The 21,464-nt window shown below is 44.4% G+C and overlaps 1 protein-coding gene across 1 annotated transcript; it reads right to left on the bottom strand.

The window, feature by feature from the left end:
* Positions 1-16,400: 16,400 nt before the first annotated feature.
* Positions 16,401-20,801, bottom strand: LOC137180487 (B-cell receptor CD22-like). The gene is made up of 5 exons (XM_067585878.1): positions 20,474-20,801; positions 18,053-18,322; positions 17,018-17,275; positions 16,529-16,779; positions 16,401-16,433 (listed from the first exon to the last, which is right to left on the bottom strand). Exons 1-5 carry the CDS (start codon positions 20,799-20,801, stop codon positions 16,401-16,403), a joined length of 1,140 nt encoding a protein of 379 aa, XP_067441979.1.
* Positions 20,802-21,464: the final 663 nt, after the last annotated feature.

Raw genomic sequence — 21,464 nt, 5'->3', positions numbered from 1 at the left:
GTGTCATGTTTTTTCTTTAGACACTGAACTGTGCGCACACTTAAAAAGAGTAAGATAATAAAACAATGTCTGATTATTTCTATTCTCTCTTTAAAGGTCAAAACACTGATCTGTTATTCTCTCTAACATAGATTATATTAAGTCTTTGAAAACAGTAAAACTTGGTTTTAACTTATGTGTTTCCTGGCATTTGGCTCCTCATGCATATTCATAATTCTAAGAAAGAGGAAGTCAATCAAGTGTTTTAACATCCTGATATGTGACTTCTGCTCACAGATCACAGAGGACGTGCATCTTAACAGACAACGTCCTTCTCTGTTGTAAGTATAATAGTTTACTGACTAGTTTTATGACTATTACATGTTGTTTACATTATTTGATGTATTTTATTGTCTTTGAAGCCTCACAGAGAGATGAGAGGAGCAGCTATGAGTTTAACAGCAGCAGCGAGTGGATTTGTTGTCTTCCTTCTCTCTGCGTCAGGTACTGTATATCTACATTTACATTGTAGGACATTTAGCACACTTATTCAGAGCAGCATGAAGTCATTTTAAGAAAGTAAATATAAAATATCCCAGATCAGCACTTTTCTAGGTTTGATGTATGTGTGATGCAGTATGATGAATAACTTTTAAACTCTACAACACCAAATATTCACTTCTGTTTATTTTTATACATGCATATGCATATATACATAATTCTATGACGGTACAGCAATGCACTGAGAATTTCATCTCATCATGATGTTTTAAATCTGTTTGGTAATTTCTGCACTCTGTACTGTAGAGCTGGACAACTGTTTTAGCTGTTACAGTTATAACAGTTGTCCCTACATGTGAAAACTTGTTGTCAGCTATTTTATTTTAGCTGCTTTCAGAAGTTTCCATCACATCATGTTCTGCATTTCTCTGTGGTTTTCACACTTAACTCAGCAGCAACTTGACCAAAGAACTAACAGAGAGGAAACTAACCAAGACAACCACAGACTGTCTAATGATTCATTTCCTTCTTCTTTTCCTGTTCAGTAAAACTGCATTAATGTTCACAGGTTCAATACATTCTTGTTCCTTCACTGCACTTTCAGACTGTACGATGTTCTGTCTCAGTGCACAGAGAGATTAACTGTAAACAGCAACTAAAACTGTTTCTTTATACTGTAAATTCAAAGAAACCAGTTTGTCTTTGGACTTTTATACTCCTGTGTTCACCCAGGCTTCATTCAGAAATAAAAGTCAAAGTTAAAATTATTTTTAACAAGAATTATGAAGAAAATTATAAAGAAAATGAACATAAGAGACACATTTCAGGTGTTCAACTTTAGCTTTTTTAAAATTACGACAAACAAGCAAAACAACAGTAAAAACTTGCAGAATGAATGGACTAAAGCTGAAACACTCAGCAGTAACAAATGATAAAATATGATAAACAACTGATAAAATACTGTATTCCAGTTCAGTTCTAGTTAGATTGATGCACTATGAGGAGCTTTGAATGACAATGACTGCAGATAAAATCATATTGATGTCATGATCCACTTTGTCTTATTCACTGATTCTTAACTTGTTATGAATGTGATTGTGGTTTCTGATGTGCTCTGTGTTACAGTGGTACAGGGTCAGAATGGCTGGAGCGTGAATTATACTTCTACTCAGATCTGTGCCTTAAAAGGATCAACAGTGGACATAAACTGCACCTACAGATACCCATCCAGAATAAATGACCATGATACTGAAGTTGAGAGAACATTCTGGTTCACTAAATTGAGTGATAATTGGTCACTAAGTTCAGTGACTCTGACCTGTAGCAGTGATGCTGATCTTTATTGATGTGAAATGTGAGTGAAACATCTTATTTAAAAAGTAAAAAACTGCTTACACTTGTAAACATCTTTGCACTTTAACCAAAAAGCATTTTGCAGATCATGCGTGTTTTCTTCTGCTGTAAAAGTATGGCAAGATATTTTGAAACTAATGAGATGATGGTTAAAAATTACAGACAATAACAACAAAATAAGCACTCACAAGACAGTTCACAAGCCGTGCGGAGCAACAGGAGACAGCAAAACGTTAATACTATAATAAATATGAGTTCAAACAGAGGCCAGAATTTATGTGGGATAAATGTCAAAGACCTCAGAATAACTGACACCAGACCACAAAAGTATCAGGCAAAATGACAATCTTTATTAAGTTAACACCAATAAGAAAAGGTCTTTGGAGTTTCACTAGATAGGATAGTTATGCCACTTGAGTGGAAGTCAGGGCTGGCCACCCTATAAAAATACACACCACCATCCAGAGATGCAGCACACATCAGGGATAAAAGCACATCACAACAAACTTCAGGAAATGCCTGAGAGCCCACCACACTGCACACAGTGGAGTCACACGTCTACTTTAAGAAAGAGGGTGAGGCCAATACAAAACCTCCCCCCGCTGGGACCCAACTCAACCCCACCCAGCTTCTCTCCTGTCCCCACGATAATAAAATACAAATAGAGAGTACACAATACATACAAGTTAAAATATATACTAAACTTGCATGGTCAACGAGACCCCCCCCGGGGTCTGAGCTTGTGGCACCGTCCAACTCCCTGGGGAACCACTGCTCCGTCGGACGGCGCAGCAGGTGAAGAGGCAGGGAACGGCGGCGTGCTGGAGGCGGCAGCAAGGTTGGAGAGCAGCGGTGGCTTGCGCTCCTAAAGCCCCAGCCCTAACGAACTAAAGGAGGCAGCAGACCTCCCCTCCTAACACAGGAACTCACTAACCCCCTATCGTACCTGGCTTCGTCGCCGGCAGCCCTAAACAGCTGCGAATGACACCCTCTTGCTCCCGGAATGAACGCAGCCACACCGCACAGAAGCTCGCTCCCCAGACCTACACACATGAATGCCCGGCTCTTCCCTTCCCCTTTTCCAGAGTCCAACAGCTGCGCAATCAGTCACACCTGACCACTCAATAGTTCATCACTTGTCAGTCCAATCAAGGTATCTTCACCAATTCACATCACACTTTCCCCTCTCCTAATGAAAAAGACTCGTCCCCAAGTCACTGCACTGTACTGATAGGTGTTGATGACATATGTTACCTTAGGGTGGCAGTATAACCATTAGGTTGTATATTGTAGGTAGTAAAAAGAAGTGGGGAATAAGCCGTGACTCATGAACACGAGGGACTAAATAAAGAAGCTAGCCTTTGCTAGTATAATGTTCCAACCGGAGTATTTATTGATAATAGAGGAACATTACATGGTACCAGGACAGGATTAATTTTTTTTTGGGAGAAAGGAGTGACACAAGATGATGGATGCACTTAAACCGCCAAGTCAGTTGAAACTGACTGGAAACATGGATGCAAATTGGAAGGCTTTTAAGCAGCAATTTCTGCTGTATCTTTCGGCTGTCGGAGTGGATCGATGGGCAGATGAGAGAAAAATAGCCATGCTGCTCACTGTCGCCGGCACAGACGCCATAGAAGTCTTCAACACTTTTGTGTTTGCTCAACCCGAAGACAGAGACAAGTTTTAGGAGGTTTTGAAAATGTTTGATGAGCACTGCTTGTCGAAGAAAAATGAAACCTATAAATGGTACGTCTTTCGCTCACGTGTGCAGCACCAGGGAGAGACATTTGATCATTTTTTCACAGACCTCAAGCTAAAAGCACAGACTTGCAATTTTGGTGATCTCAGAGACTCTATGGTAAGGGATCAGATCGTGTTCGGTACAAAGGATAAGAAGCTCCGAGAGAAATTGTTGAGAGAAACAGAGCTCACGTTGGGAAATGCTATCAAAATATGCCAAGCCAGTGAGCTAGCCCGCCAACTCGTGCTTGTCAGAGTCTGCTCTCCCCCTCACCTGTTGCTGTGGGAATTATCCAATCATTCAGTCTCACTCTCTGCTCTGCCACACCCCTCATTAGTTCAACCACCTTCACCTGGCGCTCCCACCTGCTCATCATCTGCAATCAAGCCTGTATATAAGCTGCCTCGGCCCACTCCCTTCTTGTCAGATTGTCTACGCTACTATGCTCAGTCATCTTGCTCTCTTCACTGGACTGCCTTCCTGGTTTCTGATCAGCTTGTCTTCGACCATCGCTCCTCGTCTCTGCCCCGGTAAACCCACCAGCCTTCTGTCCCTGACTCTGAGTTCTGCCTGCCTGTTCCCTGGTCTTTGTCCGCTGTGGGAGTGGAGGATCGGGGTTCAAAAACTGTGTTTCTCCGACCGTGCTAATATTTCCTTGACATCGTGTGAAATAAAGACTGCTGAGTTTAAACCAGTGTCATTTGTGCTGCTATTGGGTCCTTCCTATACCCGTTACAGTACAATCTGACCAATTATGGATCCAGCGCACGAACCCTCACCGCTGAGTCGCCTTGAAAGGATTGAAGGCGTCCTTCAACAGCATGAGGCCATGATGACAACAGCTGTGGCTGAAACCAAACAGGCAGCAGCAGCCCACGAGCAGGCGCTAACAATGTTAGCTGGACAGCTGCAGCAGTTAACAGCCCTGCTAACCCAAGCCCCTCAAGCCTCTGGGGCTGCTTCTCCTCCTGCTCCGCCTGCTACCGCTCCTGCACTTGCTCCAGCCCCTTTGCCACCCATGGATGCCCCTGAGCCCCGGGTGGGAATCCCGGAGCGCTACGAGGGTGATCGAGAGACCTGTGGCCCTTTCCTCACCAACTGCTCTCTCCTGTTTGCTCTGCAGCCCCGCACCTTCGCCACTGAGGGAGCGAGGGTTGCATTCGTCATCAACCATCTGACGGGCAGAGCTCGGTTATGGGGGACAGCCGAGTGGGAGAGACGGTCACCAGCCTGTGCTTCCTTTGACCTGTTTGCCACAGAGCTTCGCAAAGTGTTTGGCTTGGATACCTGTGGTCCTGAGGCAATCGGAGGTCTGATTGGACTGAAACAGGGCGAGAGAACAGTGGCAGACTATTCCATAGACTTTCGCACCAGAGCCAGCCGAAGCAAGTGGAACAACTCGGCCCTCTGCGACGCATTCCTCAACGGGTTGGCCGACTACATCAAGGATGAACTGGTTTCCCATGACCTGCCCACCACGTTGGATGGGGTGGTTGAGTTGGCCACCCGCATCGACCTCCGCATCCAGGCCCGGCAACGAGAGAAGCGTCAAGGGGGAGGCCATCGCCCTCTGCCGTCCCGCTCCCATGGGGGTGCCGTCACAGCCAACTCTGCCTCTTCTTCAGCTCTGCAGACAGGGGACCCTGAGCCTATGCAGCTGGGACGCACCTCCCTCACCCCAGAGGAGAAGGAGCATCGCCGTAAGGCCAACCTCTGCCTTTACTGTGGAGCAGCAGGGCACTTCATCTCCAGATGTCCAGCAAAGAAAAGCCAGGGCTCATCAGTAATGGGGGAGATCCTGGTGAGCCCAACTTCCCTAGTGTCTCCCCGTCCCCAAAGAGCTCTGCTCCAGGCCCGGCTCCTCCTTCCGGACGGTCCCCACACCATGGCTACCTTCATTGACTCTGGGGCTGATGCCTGCATTATTGACGAGGAGCTGGCCCTTCAGTTGGGGCTCGGGCGGGTTCCTTTGCCACAACCGGTTCCCGCTAGAGCCCTAGATGGACACATCTTGGGCAACGTCACACATCAAACCTCCCCTGTCCATCTGCTGCTCTCTGGCAACCACCACGAAACAATCCAGTTTCACATCCTGAGCTCACTCCATCTGCCTCTCATCCTGGGGTATCCTTGGCTCCGTCTTCACAACCCTCACATCGACTGGGTCACGGGGGCCATTCAAGGGTGGAGCCCCTCCTGTCATCTCAGGTGCCTGCAGCAAGCCTCCTTGCCACTTCACTCCCCCAGCCCCAGCTCCTCGCCCGATCTCTCCAGGGTGCCGCCGGAGTACCACGACTTCTGCCTAGTCTTCAGTAAAGCCAAAGCCACATCTCTGCCTCCGCACCGTCCCTACGACTGCGCTATTGACCTCCTGCCTGGGACTTCACCCCCCAAGGGGCGCCTGTACTCCTTGTCTGAGCCTGAGAGAAAAGCCATGGAGACTTATATCAATGACTCTCTGGCTGCGGGTCTCATCCGTCCTTCTTCCTCCCCTGCCGGGGCGGGTTTTTTCTTCGTGGAGAAGAAGGACAAGACCCTGAGACCCTGCATTGACTACCGAGGGCTAAATGACATCACTATCAAGAACAGGTACCCGCTGCCACTCATCTCCTCCGCCTTCGAGCTGCTCCAGGGGGCCACCATTTTCACCAAGCTCGACCTGCGCAACGCCTATCACCTTGTCCGCATCAGAGAGGGAGACGAGTGGAAGACGGCCTTCAACACCCCGACAGGGCACTACGAGTACCTCGTCATGCCATTCGGCCTCACCAATGCCCCCGCCGTCTTCCAGGCCCTGGTAAATGACGTTCTTCGAGACATGCTCAACCGGTTCGTCTTTGTCTACCTGGATGACATTCTCATCTTCTCCCAGTCCAGAGATGAACACATTCACCATGTCCAAGCCGTCCTCCAGCGCCTCCTTGAGAACTCCCTGTTTGTTAAAGCTGAGAAGTGTGAGTTCCATGCCTCCTCAGTGTCCTTCCTGGGGTACATAGTTGCAAAAGACAGTTTACAGATGGACCCAGCTAAAGTCTCTGCCGTCACCTCCTGGCCTGTTCCTGAGTCCCGCAAACAGCTTCAGTGCTTCCTGGGTTTTGCCAATTTCTACCGCCGCTTCATCCGCAATTACAGCTCCGTGGCAGCTCCTCTCACCGCCCTGACCTCCTCCAAGGTGCCTTTTCAGTGGTCACCTTCCACTGACAAAGCCTTCCAAACTCTCAAGACACGGTTCACCTCAGCACCCATCCTTCAGATGCCCGACCCTGATCGCCAGTTCATTGTGGAGGTGGATGCCTCTGATGTGGGGATAGGGGGTGTCCTGTCCCAGCGCTCTGCCACTGACCAGAAGCTCCACCCATGTGCCTTCTTCTCTCGGCGTTTGTCGCCTGCTGAGAGGAATTATGATATTGGCAACAGGGAGTTGCTGGCGGTGAAGATGGCTCTTGAAGAGTGGCGGCATTGGTTGGAGGGTACCAAAGAGCCTTTTCTGGTCTGGACTGACCACAAGAACTTGGAGTACATCCGATCAGCTAAAAGACTGAATTCCCGCCAAGCCCGTTGGTGCCTGTTCTTTGCCCGTTTCAACTTCACCCTCTCCTACCGCCCTGGGTCTCGTAATGCCAAGCCTGACGCCCTGTCCCGGCAATTCCAGAGAGTGGAGGAATCTGGAAAGAGGCCAGAGCCCATCCTCCCTGGGTCCTGTCTTATCGCCGCGGTGACCTGGGACATCGAGGAGAGGGTGAGAGCAGCGGCTGAGGGACAGCCTGGTCCCAGCTCCTGCCCGCCAAACTGCTTGTTCGTCCCTCCAGCCTTGAGGTCAGAGGTGCTGCAGTGGGCCCACTCCTCCAAGCTCTCCTGCCACCCTGGTGCTCGACGGACACAGCACGCCCTCCTCCAGCGCTTCTGGTGGCCCAGCTTGAAAGAGGACACCCAGGACTTCGTCAAAGCCTGCCCGGTCTGTAATCAACACAAGACCTCCCGCCGGGCCCCAGCAGGACTTCTACAGCCTCTTCCTGTTCCCCACCGCCCATGGTCCCACATCTCCATGGACTTTGTGACAGGCCTTCCCTCTTCTGAAGGCCATACTGTCATCCTGACCATTGTGGACCGCTTCAGTAAGATGGCCCACTTCGTGCCTCTGCCCAAGCTCCCTTCAGCCAAGAGAACTGCTCAGTTGGTCCTGCTCCACATATTCCGTCTTCATGGCCTCCCTGTCGATGTGGTGTCAGACCGTGGGCCTCAATTTGCCTCTGTTTTTTGGAGAGAGTTCTGCAGTCTCCTGGGTGCCACCGCCAGTCTGTCCTCCGGCTTCCACCCTCAGACCAATGGGCAAACGGAGCGCATGAACCAGGAGTTGGAAACGGCCCTGCGGTGCATGGCCTCCCAGAACCCCTCCTCCTGGTCCTCACAGCTGTTGTGGGTAGAATATGCCCACAACTCCCTCATCTGCTCTGCCACCGGCCTCTCTCCTTTCCAATGTGCATACGGCTATCAACCACCATTGTTCCCCACCCAGGAGAAGGAGGTTTCCTGCCCGTCTGTCCAAGCCTTCATCCGCCGCTGCCGCAGAACCTGGCTCCGGGCCCGTTCCATCCTCCTTCGGTCTGTGGACCGCTACACTGCCGCTGCCAACCGCCGCCGCACCCCTGCACCTACTTACCAAGCGGGTCAGCGAGTGTGGCTCTCCACCCGAGACCTGCCCCTCCGCGTGGAATCCAGGAAGATGGCACCTAAACACATCGGACCCTTCACTATACAGAAAGTCATCAATCCCGTTGCAGTACGGTTGAAGCTCCCGCGCTCTATGCGCGTCCATCCAACCTTCCATGTCTCCAAGGTGAAGCCGGTCCATGACAGTCCCTTGGTCCCTGCAGCACCGCCACCACCTCCTCCACGCATTGTTGACGGGGGTCCAGTCTACACGGTGCACCGCCTGATGCGCTCCCGCCGGCGGGGGAGAGGCCTTCAGTACTTGGTGGACTGGGAGGGGTATGGCCCAGAAGAGAGATCCTGGGTTCCTGCTCGTTTCATCATCGACCCCAACCTCATTGCTGATTTTCATCGGTGTCATCCTGACCAGCCAGTTAAGATGCCTGCCCGTCGGGGAGCCCGCACTTTGCCTCCACCAGACCGGCCTCTGGAGGACCGTTCCTTGGGGGAAGCTACAGATGATGGAGAATCCCTCCACCAGACCCCCTCCACCCACCCGGCTGAGGAAATGGACTGGTCCGACTCCCAGGAGTTGTAGGCCCATCTCCTGCCCCGTTTATGGTGCCTTTTAGGGATGTCGGGAGCCATCCCTTGAGGGGAGGGTTCTGTCAGAGTCTGCTCTCCCCCTCACCTGTTGCTGTGGGAATTATCCAATCATTCAGTCTCACTCTCTGCTCTGCCACACCCCTCATTAGTTCAACCACCTTCACCTGGCGCTCCCACCTGCTCATCATCTGCAATCAAGCCTGTATATAAGCTGCCTCGGCCCACTCCCTTCTTGTCAGATTGTCTACGCTACTATGCTCAGTCATCTTGCTCTCTTCACTGGACTGCCTTCCTGGTTTCTGATCAGCTTGTCTTCGACCATCGCTCCTCGTCTCTGCCCCGGTAAACCCACCAGCCTTCTGTCCCTGACTCTGAGTTCTGCCTGCCTGTTCCCTGGTCTTTGTCCGCTGTGGGAGTGGAGGATCGGGGTTCAAAAACTGTGTTTCTCCGACCGTGCTAATATTTCCTTGACATCGTGTGAAATAAAGACTGCTGAGTTTAAACCAGTGTCATTTGTGCTGCTATTGGGTCCTTCCTATACCCGTTACAGTGCTGACTTTTAATGAGCCTACTTTGGGTGCAGCAAGCCAAGATGGGGACCCAGTGCATGCCCTGTCAGTAAAAGGGAAACAGCGGGACAAATTCAAGTTCAAAGACAAAGAGACATTTTCCTGTAAGAGATGCGGTGAAAAACATAAAGTGAGACAGTGTCCTGCTTATGGAAAAACATGTGCAAAGTGTAAAGGAAAACATCATTATGCAAAAATGTGTTTCTCCAAGGATGTGAAAAAAGGACATCAAGTACACACTGTAACAGAAACGGACGACGGTGATGATTTGAGTGAAACATTCTTCATCAAGATGGTGTCAAGTGAAGATGATGATACTGGACAGACAGTGAGTGCAGTGCAAAGTGATAAATGCATGGCACCACTGTTAGTCAATGAGACAATTGTGACATTTAGGATTGACACAGCAGCCAAAGCTAACTTAATTAATGGGACTGATGTTGAGGCACTCAAGGTTAAGCCAAAAATAATCAACACCAGAGTAACACCACTGAAGGCATACAATGGTCAGCCGATTGAGACAAAAGGAAGATGCAGACTTAATGTGACATTGAAAGGCAAGCAGTACAACCTACTGTTTGTAATTGTGCCAAAAGGACATGAATCACTCCTAAGAGACAAAGCCTAAGAGGGCCTAGGTTTGGTTAAGAGGGTCTATCAGATAAACAGGGAAGACAACATGGACAAATGCAATCAAGAATCAAACTACACACAGTGTGAAGGATCGGCGGACATTGTAGAACAGTTTCCCTCTGTCTTTAAAGGACATGGAATATTACCACACACCTACAAAATCTAACTCAAGAGTGAGACCAAGCCTGTAGTGCATGCACCACGGAGGGTGCTGGCACCACTTCGAGCTGGTTTGAAAAAAGAGCTGGACAGAATGACGCAGCTGGGTGTCTTGTACCAAGAAAAGCAGTGGTGAGTTACGAGTCTGTCTTGATCCTAAAGATTTTAATGAGAACATCAAAAGAGAACACTACCCTATACCAACACGGGATGAGATTACCAGTGAAATGACAGGTGCTAAATACTTCAGTAAGTTGGATGCGTCACAGGGATTTTGGCAGTTGAAGCTAGACCCAAAAAGTAGTAAGTACTGCACCTTTAACTCACCGTTTGGGCGCTACTGTTTTCTGCGGCTCCCATTTGGCATAATCTCAGCGCCAGAGATCTTTCACAGAGCGATGGAGTCCATAATAGAGGGTCTGGAGGGTACAAGAGTGTACATTGATGACCTGGTGGTTTGGGGAACGACATGCCAGCAACATAATGAAAGACTGAAAAAACTCCTTCACAGAGTGAAACAGAGTGGACTAAAACTGAACAGGAAAAAATGTCAGTTTGGTGTCACAGAGATGACTTTCTTGGGTGGAACCTGATCATTCAAAAGTGCAGGCTATACTGGACATGCCGCCTCCCACTGATAAAAAAGGAGTTCTGAGAGCCATGGGAATGATCAACTTCCTTGGAAAATTCATCCCACATCTTTCTTCCAAAACAGCATGTCTCAGAGAGTTGCTCCACCACGACAAGGAGTTTGAGTGGACTGCTAGACAGGAAAAAGAGTGGAAAATACTGAAGGAAACCTTAGCCACAGGACCAGTCCTCACATTCTTTGACCCCTCAAAGCCAACAAAGATCTCCACCGACGCCTCAAAAGATGGCTTAGGAGCTGTTCTGCTTCAAGCTACGGGAGACAAATGGCAGCCTGTAGCATATGCCTCAAGATCAATGACTGAAACACAGCAACGCTATGCTCAAATCGAAAAAGAGACTTTGGGTTTGTTGTTCGGATGTAGTAAGTTTCACAGTTATGTCTATGGTTTGCCAACCTTTACAGCAGAGACTGATCACAAACCACTGATTTCAATCATAAAGAAAAACCTGAACGACATGTCCCCTAGAATCCAGCGCATGATGATGAAACTCCAGCGATATGATCTTGAGTTAATCTACACACCAGGAAAATACATAGTGCTTGCAGATACATTGTCGAGGGCACCAGCACTTAGCAGCAGCGCTGTGGATGGCTCCACGACGGATGATGTTGAAACGCATGTCAGCATGGTGACGGCTTCGCTTCCCGTATCTGATGTGATGTTAGAGCGTATTGCACATGAAACTGCAAAGGACCCTATGCTGCAGAAGGTTAGCCACCTTATTCACGATGGCTGGTCTAAAGGAAACTGCCCACAGTACTATCCAGTACGTGTTGATCTGAGTGTGACCAATGGCCTTGTGCTGAGACAGAACAGGATTGTCATTCCTCAGTCCATGCGCCATGACATGCTTCAACGTATACATGAGGGACATCTCAGCATAGAGAAATGTAAACGGAGGGCCAGGGAAACAGTCTATTGGCCAGGGATCAATGTGGATATTGAGAACATGATAGGAAGATGTGACACATGTTTCAGACATCATTACAAACAGACAAAAGAGCCGATGCTCATCATGGAGCAACCTACAGCTCCATGGCAAAAAGTGGGAACTGATCTATTCCATCTGCATGGCAAGGACTATGTTTTGGTTATAGACTATTTCTCAAACTATCCTGAGGTAGCACAGCTCACTAGTACATCTGCACAGTCTGTTATAACACACTTGAAAAGTTTCTTTGCCAGGCATGGCATCCCTCAGTGTGTGGTTAGTGACAATGGACCCCAGTACAACTGTGTGGAGTTCAAAGAGTTTGTTAAGCAGTATGGATTTCAGCACACTACCTCTAGCCCACTGTATCCACAGGCAAACAGACAGGCTGAAAAGGGATTCCAGATTGTCAAAAGGCTGTTTAAAAAGGCAAGAGATGGTAGAGCTGACCCATATCTGGCTTTGCTCAGTTACCGGACAGCAGCATTGGAGTGTGGTGCATCACCTGCTGAGCTTCTCATGCATCGCAAGCTGCACACCACTCTGCCACACATTTACAGGGAAAATAACACAGACAACACTAGCCAACTGGCTAACAAGCGAATCAAACTGAAATTCAAACAGAAAATGGACTATGACAGAACAGCGAGGAGACTTCATGAGATGGATGTTGTGAGAATCGAGGATCCTGATGCTTGGACCAGAAAAGCAACTGTCCTCAGTGAAGTGGGTCCCAGGTCCTACACCGTTAGGACAGAGAATGGACAAGTGTTAAGGAGAAACCGGAGGAGTCTGCTGAAGACTCAGGAGAACATTGAAGAACATTCTCAGGACACTGAGTCAGGACAGAGTGCTAGTATGACTTCAGACTTGCAACACACTGTGTCTCCTACTACACCATTTCCAGTACTGGATGCTCCAGTTTTGAGATGATCTAATAGAGCCAGGAAACCACCTGACAGACTCATAGAACAAGGGTGAAATACTAAAGATGTACAAATCATAATTGAAAAGAAAAAATCAAAGACAGAAAAGCAGAGAAAGAAAACATGTTGACAAGTTTGCATGATGTTTTATGATTTCTTACATATTGGACATGGGTGACTGTTATTGTTATGTCATGTGTACCCAGTGTATTTGGTGTTGAAGGAAAGTAAAGCTAAAAAAAAAAAAGTATATACAATTTTCTTTACATTATATTTTTTACATGATATTTTGAATTATAGCCAGAATGTTAACTTACTTGCAGACCTTAGGTGCTGTATGTGTTCATGTTATAAAAGTATGTTACATTAACCTTCTTAGGAAAGGGGATGTACTGATAGGTGTTGATGACATATGTTACCTTAGGGTGGCAGTATAACCATTAGGTTATATATTGTAGGTAGTAAAAAGAAGTGGGGAATAAGCCATGACTCGTGAACACGAGGGACTAAATAAAGAAGCTAGCCTTTGCTAGTATAATGTTCCAACCGGGGTATTTATTGATAATAGAGGAACATTACATGCACTATCATCTGGTAATCTTGCAACCAAACAGGTGGCCTCCGGTGACGTAGGGGGCGACCACCGGAACTACGCTGACCGTTGGACACTGGTATCTTCACCAATTCACATCACAATATTAATAATTTCTTGATCTTATACCTCATAACTGTCTCTGATAATTATGAATTATTACTAATAACCAAACGCACTCCTACCAGTCCCAACAGATTCAATTCTGTGCTGACCTTTAAGGCCTAAAACATTTCTGGTTTCCACTCAGCAAGTTGTTCTTTACATTTAAATTCACTTTACAGCTTCATGTATTTTATTATCTTACTTCTTTTAAGTGTACGCACAGTTCAGTGTCTAAAGAAAAAAAGATGACATGTGACGGACGTGTGACAGTTGGTTTGATGCATCTCTTCACACTTCTACTGCATGTTAAGACACTGAATACACCACCATGAGTTCAAAGAGATGTACTGCATCAGTATGGGATGTAAGAAGTCACATGCTGAGCACAATGTTTATTGTAAGTATTATGAAAAAACATAGAAAGCAAAGTACATCTGCAGTTGTAAACTCACTCATTCACAATCATTCTGACTGTAACACAGAGCACATCATCAGTGATGAAGCCTGAATCTGCAACACTGAAGCTTCACCACTAGAGGACAGTGAAACATCAGAAATCAGTTCTTCTATTGTGTAAAAATGCACCAACGCACCCTACAGTTCATCTCTTTGACCTGTGAACCATGACACAGTTTTACTGAACAGGAAAAAAGGCTGAATATTGAGGGCAAAGATGAGAAATATATTTTCTTGGTCCTGTTGGATTGAGATGTCCTTTATTTAAATTTGGGAAAAACATTAAAAATGACATACCTACATTTTGAAAACAATTTATCATCCATCACTGATTATTAAGACATTTAAATTTACTTTTAGTACTTTTCACAAAATACAGTCCTCCTGCAAGATGCATGCAAGATGAAATTTCTCATAAAAGCTGAACTTTTCTGCACACTGTCGCCCAGCAGCAGTGAAAGGGAACTGAAATTAAGTTTCCAATTACAGTTTTTGTGGAAACTGGCTGTTTATTCAGCCACAGCGATACCTGGATAATGTGACATTCAGCAAAGTGTGATAGAACCGAGATTATGTTTGAATTTGATGTGTGAAAATATACAGTATACTGCACATGGTGTGAATGTGATGCTTCCAGTTTGATGTCTTTGTTCTGAACAGACTTAATGAGCTTTGTGAACCAGGACAGGTGCAAACCAGGAAGCCAATCAGGATTCTTCAAAAGTGATTTATCATGTATACATTTAAAATAACATTTTGCATAACAGCTTTAATCCTAAATATCTGTAATATAGAAAAAGGAAAAAGGAGTAAAGTACAATAATATAGCCTGCATTACCTCAGACAGAACACTCAATATACATAAACATAGTTATGAGTCACACACACCTGCTGCTACTGAAAACGTCCACATCATCCTCTACAGCCTCTCTCTCCAGTCTACAGCATTTTTACATTTAAAATTACATTTCACATAACAGCTCTAATCCTAAATATCTGTAATATAACTAACTCTACAGAGAAAGAAATAAGCTTGCATTCTTTCAGACAGAACACTCAGTAAATTATAAATCAATTGAGTCACACACACCACCTGACATTCAACTGATCTAAACAATCAATCATGTTTGACACATCGACATGATTCAGTTCAAGCTGCCATCAGCACATTCTTCTCAAAGCTTCTGCTACATGCTGTTACTGACTGTCTGTGCTGCTCACTTCTACCTGCTGCTGCTGCTGAAAACTGAACATGAAAACGTCCACATCATCCTCTACAGCCTCTCTCTCCACTGTCATATTTCACTGTTGTACTACTTTCTGCTTCCATCAGGTGAGTCCAGCCTCTGGTTCAACTGCATCACAACAAAATCACACGAAATTTCAGTGAGTTACTTCTTGTAACTGTAACAATGAATCTAATGTCGGCCTGTTTTTCTCCTTTCAGGAGGCTCCAACCTGACTGGACTTTACTCCAGGTTTTTGTAGATCTCTGTGTCTTCTGTCTGTGCTGCAGCGACGACCTTCAAGTCTGAGACGTTCTCATACACAGAAGACTCCAGCTGATGGGAAGAGATGACAATTAAAGACTCAGTGAGCCTCATTCATACAATTTACATAGAGTTAGACATTTTTAATGATTTGTAATACTAATAATAATAATAATAATGATGATAATAAAAATGCTTCAGACTAAATTCTGTGTCGACCTTTAGGGCCTAAAACATTACTGACTTCTACTCAGCAAGTTGTTCTTTACATTTAAATTCACTTTATGATTTCATGTTGATAATAAAATGTGTTCTAGTGCATTTATAAGCCAAATCATCATAATTGTATTATAGTGTAAGTTTTGTCAATAAAGTCTCTCTCCTTTTCGGCCTGTTTTTTTCCTTTCATGATGCTCCAACCTGACTGGACTTTACTCCACGTCTTCCTGCTCCTCTGTGATTTCTGTCTGCTGCAGCGACGACCTGCAAGTCTGAGACGTTCTCATACACAGGAGAAGAGTCCAACTGATGGGGAAAGATGACAATATACGACTCAATGAACCTCATTCATGCAATTTGCATACTGTTAGAATTATTAAAATATTTTTAATATTAATGCTTCAGACTAAATTCTGTGTTGACCTTTAAGGCCTAAAACATTACTGGTTTCTACTCAGCAAGTTTTTCTTTACATTTAAATTCCCTTTATGATTTTATGTTGATAATAAAATGTGTTCTAGTGCATTTATAAGACAAATCATCATAACTGTATTTTAGGGTAAGTTCTGTCAATAAGGTCTCTCTCTCACCTCTATAGTCTCTACAGGTTCATTCAGTTCAGTGGTGGAGCTCAGAGTTTTCTTCTTCCTGGATTGAATCCATCAAGAATAAGAAATTTGACAAAATGAAATTCATGACTTTTATAAGAAATTTAAAGAAGGATGTTTTCTTTATTGTTTTACCTCATCCACAGACTTAAGAGAAGCAGAGGAATCAGCATCAGGACCACCAGAATCACCACAATGATACTAATTATAATTACTGATTTCCCTAAAAATTGAGACCCACAGAAAGGAGATATGGCTTATCAATAAGTGTAGTATACAAGTATGTGTATGTGTGTGTGTGTGTGTGTGTGTGTGTGTGAACATCAATGAGCATAACTTACCTGATCCAACAGTCAGATATAAGGTGGAGTTATGATGTCCTCTTCTGTTCTGGGCTTCACAGTAATAATTCCCACTGTGTTCAGGTCTGACATCAGTGATGGTGAAGATCTCTCCTGATGCTTTTGGTGAGTCTTCATTCTCCTTGTACCAGGTATAATTAGCTGCTGGGTTAGCATCACTGCTACAGGTCAGAGTCACTGAACTGCCCTCCACTATCTCACCAGAGGGACTCACTGACACAGACGGAAGCTTTGGAGCATCTGGGGGGCAATATGTATAGAGACCAAAAAAAACAGTATTTTTCTTTGGGTTCATTTATATGCATACAAAACCAGCAGGAGGGGACCAAAGAAAAAGCAGCCATGCTAGAATCTGCCTTCAGCCTTTCTACTTTAGAACATGATATTTCTACCAGCCTGAACTCAGATGGCAGTTAATTCATAACATATTGTTAAACCCCACTTTGTATATCAGAGATTTGATTTGTTTTGTACTTACACTGGACATTAATGAATAGAGACGTAGAGTTCTCTCCATATTGATTCTCAGACTTGCAGTGGTAGATCCCTCTGTCTTCAGAGCTGATGGAGGTAAAATGATAAATTCCTTCTGGTCCTTGAAGCAGTGTTTGGTTCTCCTTGTACCAGGTGTATTTAGCTGCTGGGTTAGCATCACTGCTACAGGTCAGAGTCACTGAACTGCCCTCCACTATCTCATCAGAGGGACTCACTGACACAGAAGAGGTCTTTGGAGCATCTATAAAAGATATATTAACACAGATTATTTTAGGGTGATAATTACTACAGTGGCACATGATTTAAAAACAGCATCATGCATGTGGCAGCATCTGGAAACTGGAAGGTGGTCTGGTGAATGGATGAATAGTGGATATTGTAAATATGTTTTGCTGTCTCCTGTTGCTCTGCACGGCTTGTGAGATGTCTTGTGAGTGCTTATTTTGTTGTTATTCTCTGTCTGTAATGTTTTAAGCATCACTTCATTGGTTCTAGACCATCTCACCATGGGACTGGAGTTGAAAATCAGCCAGCTGACTAACACAGAAATGTTGATTAATGTGCGTTGTCCTTATAAATAAATGAAATGTCTGAAAGTTTGAACTGAAGGAAACAGAACTGTTAAATTTTACTTTTACAGCAGAAGAAAACACGCATGATCTGCAAAATGCTTTTTGGTTAAAAAAGTGCAAAGATATTTACCAGTGTAAACATATTTGCAGCTTTGGGGCAGCTGTGGCTCAGGAGGTAGAGCGGGTCGTCCATTAATCGGAAGATCGGCGATTCAATTGCCGGCTCCTCCAGTCCATATGCCGATGTGTCCTTGGGCAAGACACTTAACCCCAATTGCTCCTGATGGCTGTGCCATCAGTGTATGAATGTGTGTGAATGGGTGAATGTGATTCGTAGTGTAAAAAGCGCTTTGAGTGGTCGGAAGACTAGAAAGGCGCTGTACAAGCACAGTCCATTTACCATTTGTAAGCAGTTTTTTGCTTTTTAAATAAGCTGTTTCACTCACATTTCACATCAATAAAGATGTATTCAGATGTCCTCTTCCCCAGCTGGTTCTCAGCTGTAAAGTAATACTCTCCAGAGTCAGAGGACTGGATGGAGCTGAAGACGAGCTGTGGTTCCTTACTGAGAGGTTGAAGGTCTGGATTTACATTCTTCTTGTACCAGGTGTATTTAGCTGCTGGGTTAGCATCACTGCTACAGGTCAGAATCACTGAACTGCCCTCCACTATCTCACCAGAGGGACTCACTGACACAGAAGAGGACTTTGGAGCATCTATAAAAGATGTATTAACACAGATTATTTTAGGGTGATAATTACTACAGTGGCACATGATTTTAAAAACAGCATCATTCATGAGGCAGCATCTGGAAACTTGAAGGTGGTCTGGTGAATGAATGAATAGTGGATATTGTATTAATGTTTTGCTGTCTTCTGTTGCTCTGCACGGCGTGTGAACTGTCTTGTGAGTGCTTATTTTGTTGTTATTGTCTGTCTGTAATTTTTTAAGCATCACTTCATTGGTTCTAGACCATCTCACCATGGGACTGGAGTTGAAAATCAGCCAGCTGACTAACACAGAGATGTTGATTAATGTGCGTTGTCCTTATAAATGAAATGTCTGAAAGTTTGAACTGAAGAAAACAGAACTGTTAAATTTTACTTTTACAGCAGAAGGAAACACGCATGATCTGCAAAATGCTTTTTGGTTAAAAAAGTGCAAAGATGTTTATCAATATAAGCAGTTTTTTACTTTTTAAATAAGATGTTTCACTCACATTTCACATCAATAAAGATGTATTCAGATGTCCTCTTCCCCAGCTGGTTCTCAGCTGTACAGTAATACTCTCCAGAGTCAGAAGATTGGATGGAGCTGAAGACAAGCTGTGGTTCCTTACTGAGAGGTTGAAGGTCTGGATTTACATTCCTCTTGTACCAGGTGTATTTAGCTGCTGGGTTAGCATCACTGCTACAGGTCAGAGTCACTGAACTGCCCTCCACTATCTCACCAGAGGGACTCACTGACACAGAGGGAAGCTTTGGAGCATCTGGAAGATGATATGATATGAACACATATTAACTTTAAGATGTGAATATGATCATAAAACAAAGTCTGTTTAATTTGCTGATAATTTATACTATAATGACAATAATGGAGGCAGGAACAAATGAAAGAACGTATAAGAGAATACATTTTCAATTTTCTTTTTAATGTTTGATTATTGCCACTAACCAGTGTACTGTCTAAGTTACTCACTGCCTTTCATGCAAGCAGATTTAGATTTCTAAGTGTTATTGGCCCTGTAGTTTCAGATAACTCTATCTGCCTCACTGTCACACATCTTTTTTGTTTCCTTCTATAAATCTTGCTGTCTCTACAAACATTCTGAAGACATTATGTTGCTTGGTATGGTGTCCCTGCACTTGACTAAACTTGCACACCTTAGCACAAGCCAGCAGGTTATTAAAAAAAAAAAAAAACTATTAACATTATATTTTGGTCTGAGTAAAATAGTTATGTTAATAAAAGTACAAAGTAGAAATGAAAAGAGCTAAAAAAAAAAAAAAAAAAAGCAAAACTGGGTCTGACTTATTATAGACTATGTGGGTCAAAATTTGCATTTGATGTGTTAGTGGAACATTGCAGAGAAAACTCACACACTGAAGGAGAGGAGAAAGACTCATATCCTGATAGAGCACAAGAATACTGGTCCTCAGGATTAATTGGGTGTGGATTAATTTTTTTTGTTTTTCCCTCCATTTGCTGGCCATTCTTGTACCAGATGTAGGAAGGATCAACAGGCAGCTGACAATTGCTGTGACATGTCAGCTCTGTCCAGGTGGGATGCTGGTTGGGTGAAGATTTTCTAACATTCACTTGGAAGTCTGGATCTGTGAACAATAAACAGAAATGTCATTTGGAATTAACATTACAAGAATATTTTCTTGTAATCAACATACAGCACATACAAGAAAATATTCACACGTGCACAGTAACATTTCCTAAATGATCTGAAACATCTGAAACTAACTGATCACAACGTCAAGGAATTGACCATTTATAACAAATGGTTATAAAGTTAGATTTGGTGGAAAAGAACCTGCTCTTTGAGGGAGCTCTCAGAGAATCCAAGCAGTAATGAAGATTCTACTGAATAACCTTAATAATCACATAGAAGAACATTAGATTTGAGAGAAATAAAGAATAGCAAAAGCATAGTACATAATGAGGAGATTGGGGCAGCAGATGGTGTCAGCATTAGCATGTAAACAAAGTAATAGTAAGAAGTGTTGGGTTATAATGGAAGCACTGTCCACTTCTATGAATATGATGACCATTATTAGTCAGCTGGTAGCCAAGCAGCTGGTAAACCTCTGTGCTCTGCCTGAACTAATGTTTTGCTCTATTTCAAATGAAAATTTTACCTGTCACAGTCAAAGTGACTCCAGGTGAACCAGTATATTTCCCTCCTGGGTCGTTTGTTATGAACCTGAACTTGTACTCAGCTGAGTCGCTCTCTCTCAGGTCTGTGATTGTCAGAGTGCAGCCGTTCTTATCACAGTGATACTGAACACGACCTGAATACTCTGAATCTGTTCTCAGATTCACAGGGTCATTATTAGGCCCTTTAGTGAACCAGAACGTTTCCTCAATTTCAGTATCATTGTCATTTATTCTGGATGGGTATATGTAGGTGCAGTTTATCTTCGCTGATGATCCTTTGAAGGCACAGATTTGAGTAGAAGAGTACATCACTCCCCAGGGACCCGCTGTAACACAGAACACAACAGAATCCACAACCAGACTCATAACAACATCAGAGAACAGACTTTATTCTGTCATGAAGGTCCTTCAGTATGTAAACCTGCTGAGATACTGCATGGGCCTCCTTCTTTCCACCTCAGAGAAGGACCTGAGATTTATTTATGAAGCTTATGGCACCAACACAAGAACAAAAATGAAGAGTGTTTTACACTTGAGTACCACAAAATGCAATTAATAATGCAATGTTGAAGTTTTTAATTTAATTTCATGTGAGGATCAATACATTCAAAAAACTGATGATTAATCTAGATACAGTTTGATAAAGAAAATGTATAATCATGAGATGTGGAGCCATGTATACTGTAGGGTTTCAAGTGATCTCATAGTTCTCTGGGAAATGTAGTATTTAGCATTACTCCTTTCAGTTAAGAATGCACTTGAATAAACTATAGAACTAAGCTACATACATTTCACAGTGCATTTTTTCCTTTAAAAGAGCAACTTAACACCAGCTGAAACCTTGTCTTTACTGCCCTCTAGTGGTTTAAACTATAATGCTGAAGTGCACTCGAGGGTGTGTCAGTACACTGTGACAACACTGTTTGATGTGGTGACAGGTGCAACAGAACACGCTAATGCTGAAAAATCTTG

Source organism: Thunnus thynnus, chromosome 3, assembly GCF_963924715.1.
Source record: "Thunnus thynnus chromosome 3, fThuThy2.1, whole genome shotgun sequence".
In the NCBI taxonomy this organism is placed as follows: domain Eukaryota; kingdom Metazoa; phylum Chordata; class Actinopteri; order Scombriformes; family Scombridae; genus Thunnus; species Thunnus thynnus.
This window is presented reverse-complemented; position numbering and strand designations above follow the sequence as displayed.

Excerpts from the sequence above, each read along its gene's own strand:
- LOC137180487 (XM_067585878.1), bottom strand. The coding sequence starts at position 20,801 with ATGTACTCTTCTACTCAAATCTGTGCCTTCAAAGGATCATCAGCGAAG. Across the intron at positions 17,276-18,052 it reads CATCTTTATTGATGTGAAAT|ATGCTCCAAAGACCTCTTCT; the intron begins GTGAGTGAAACA and ends TATCTTTTATAG. Across the intron at positions 16,434-16,528 it reads ACTCCACCTTATATCTGACT|CCATATCTCCTTTCTGTGGG; the intron begins GTTGGATCAGGT and ends CTTATTGATAAG.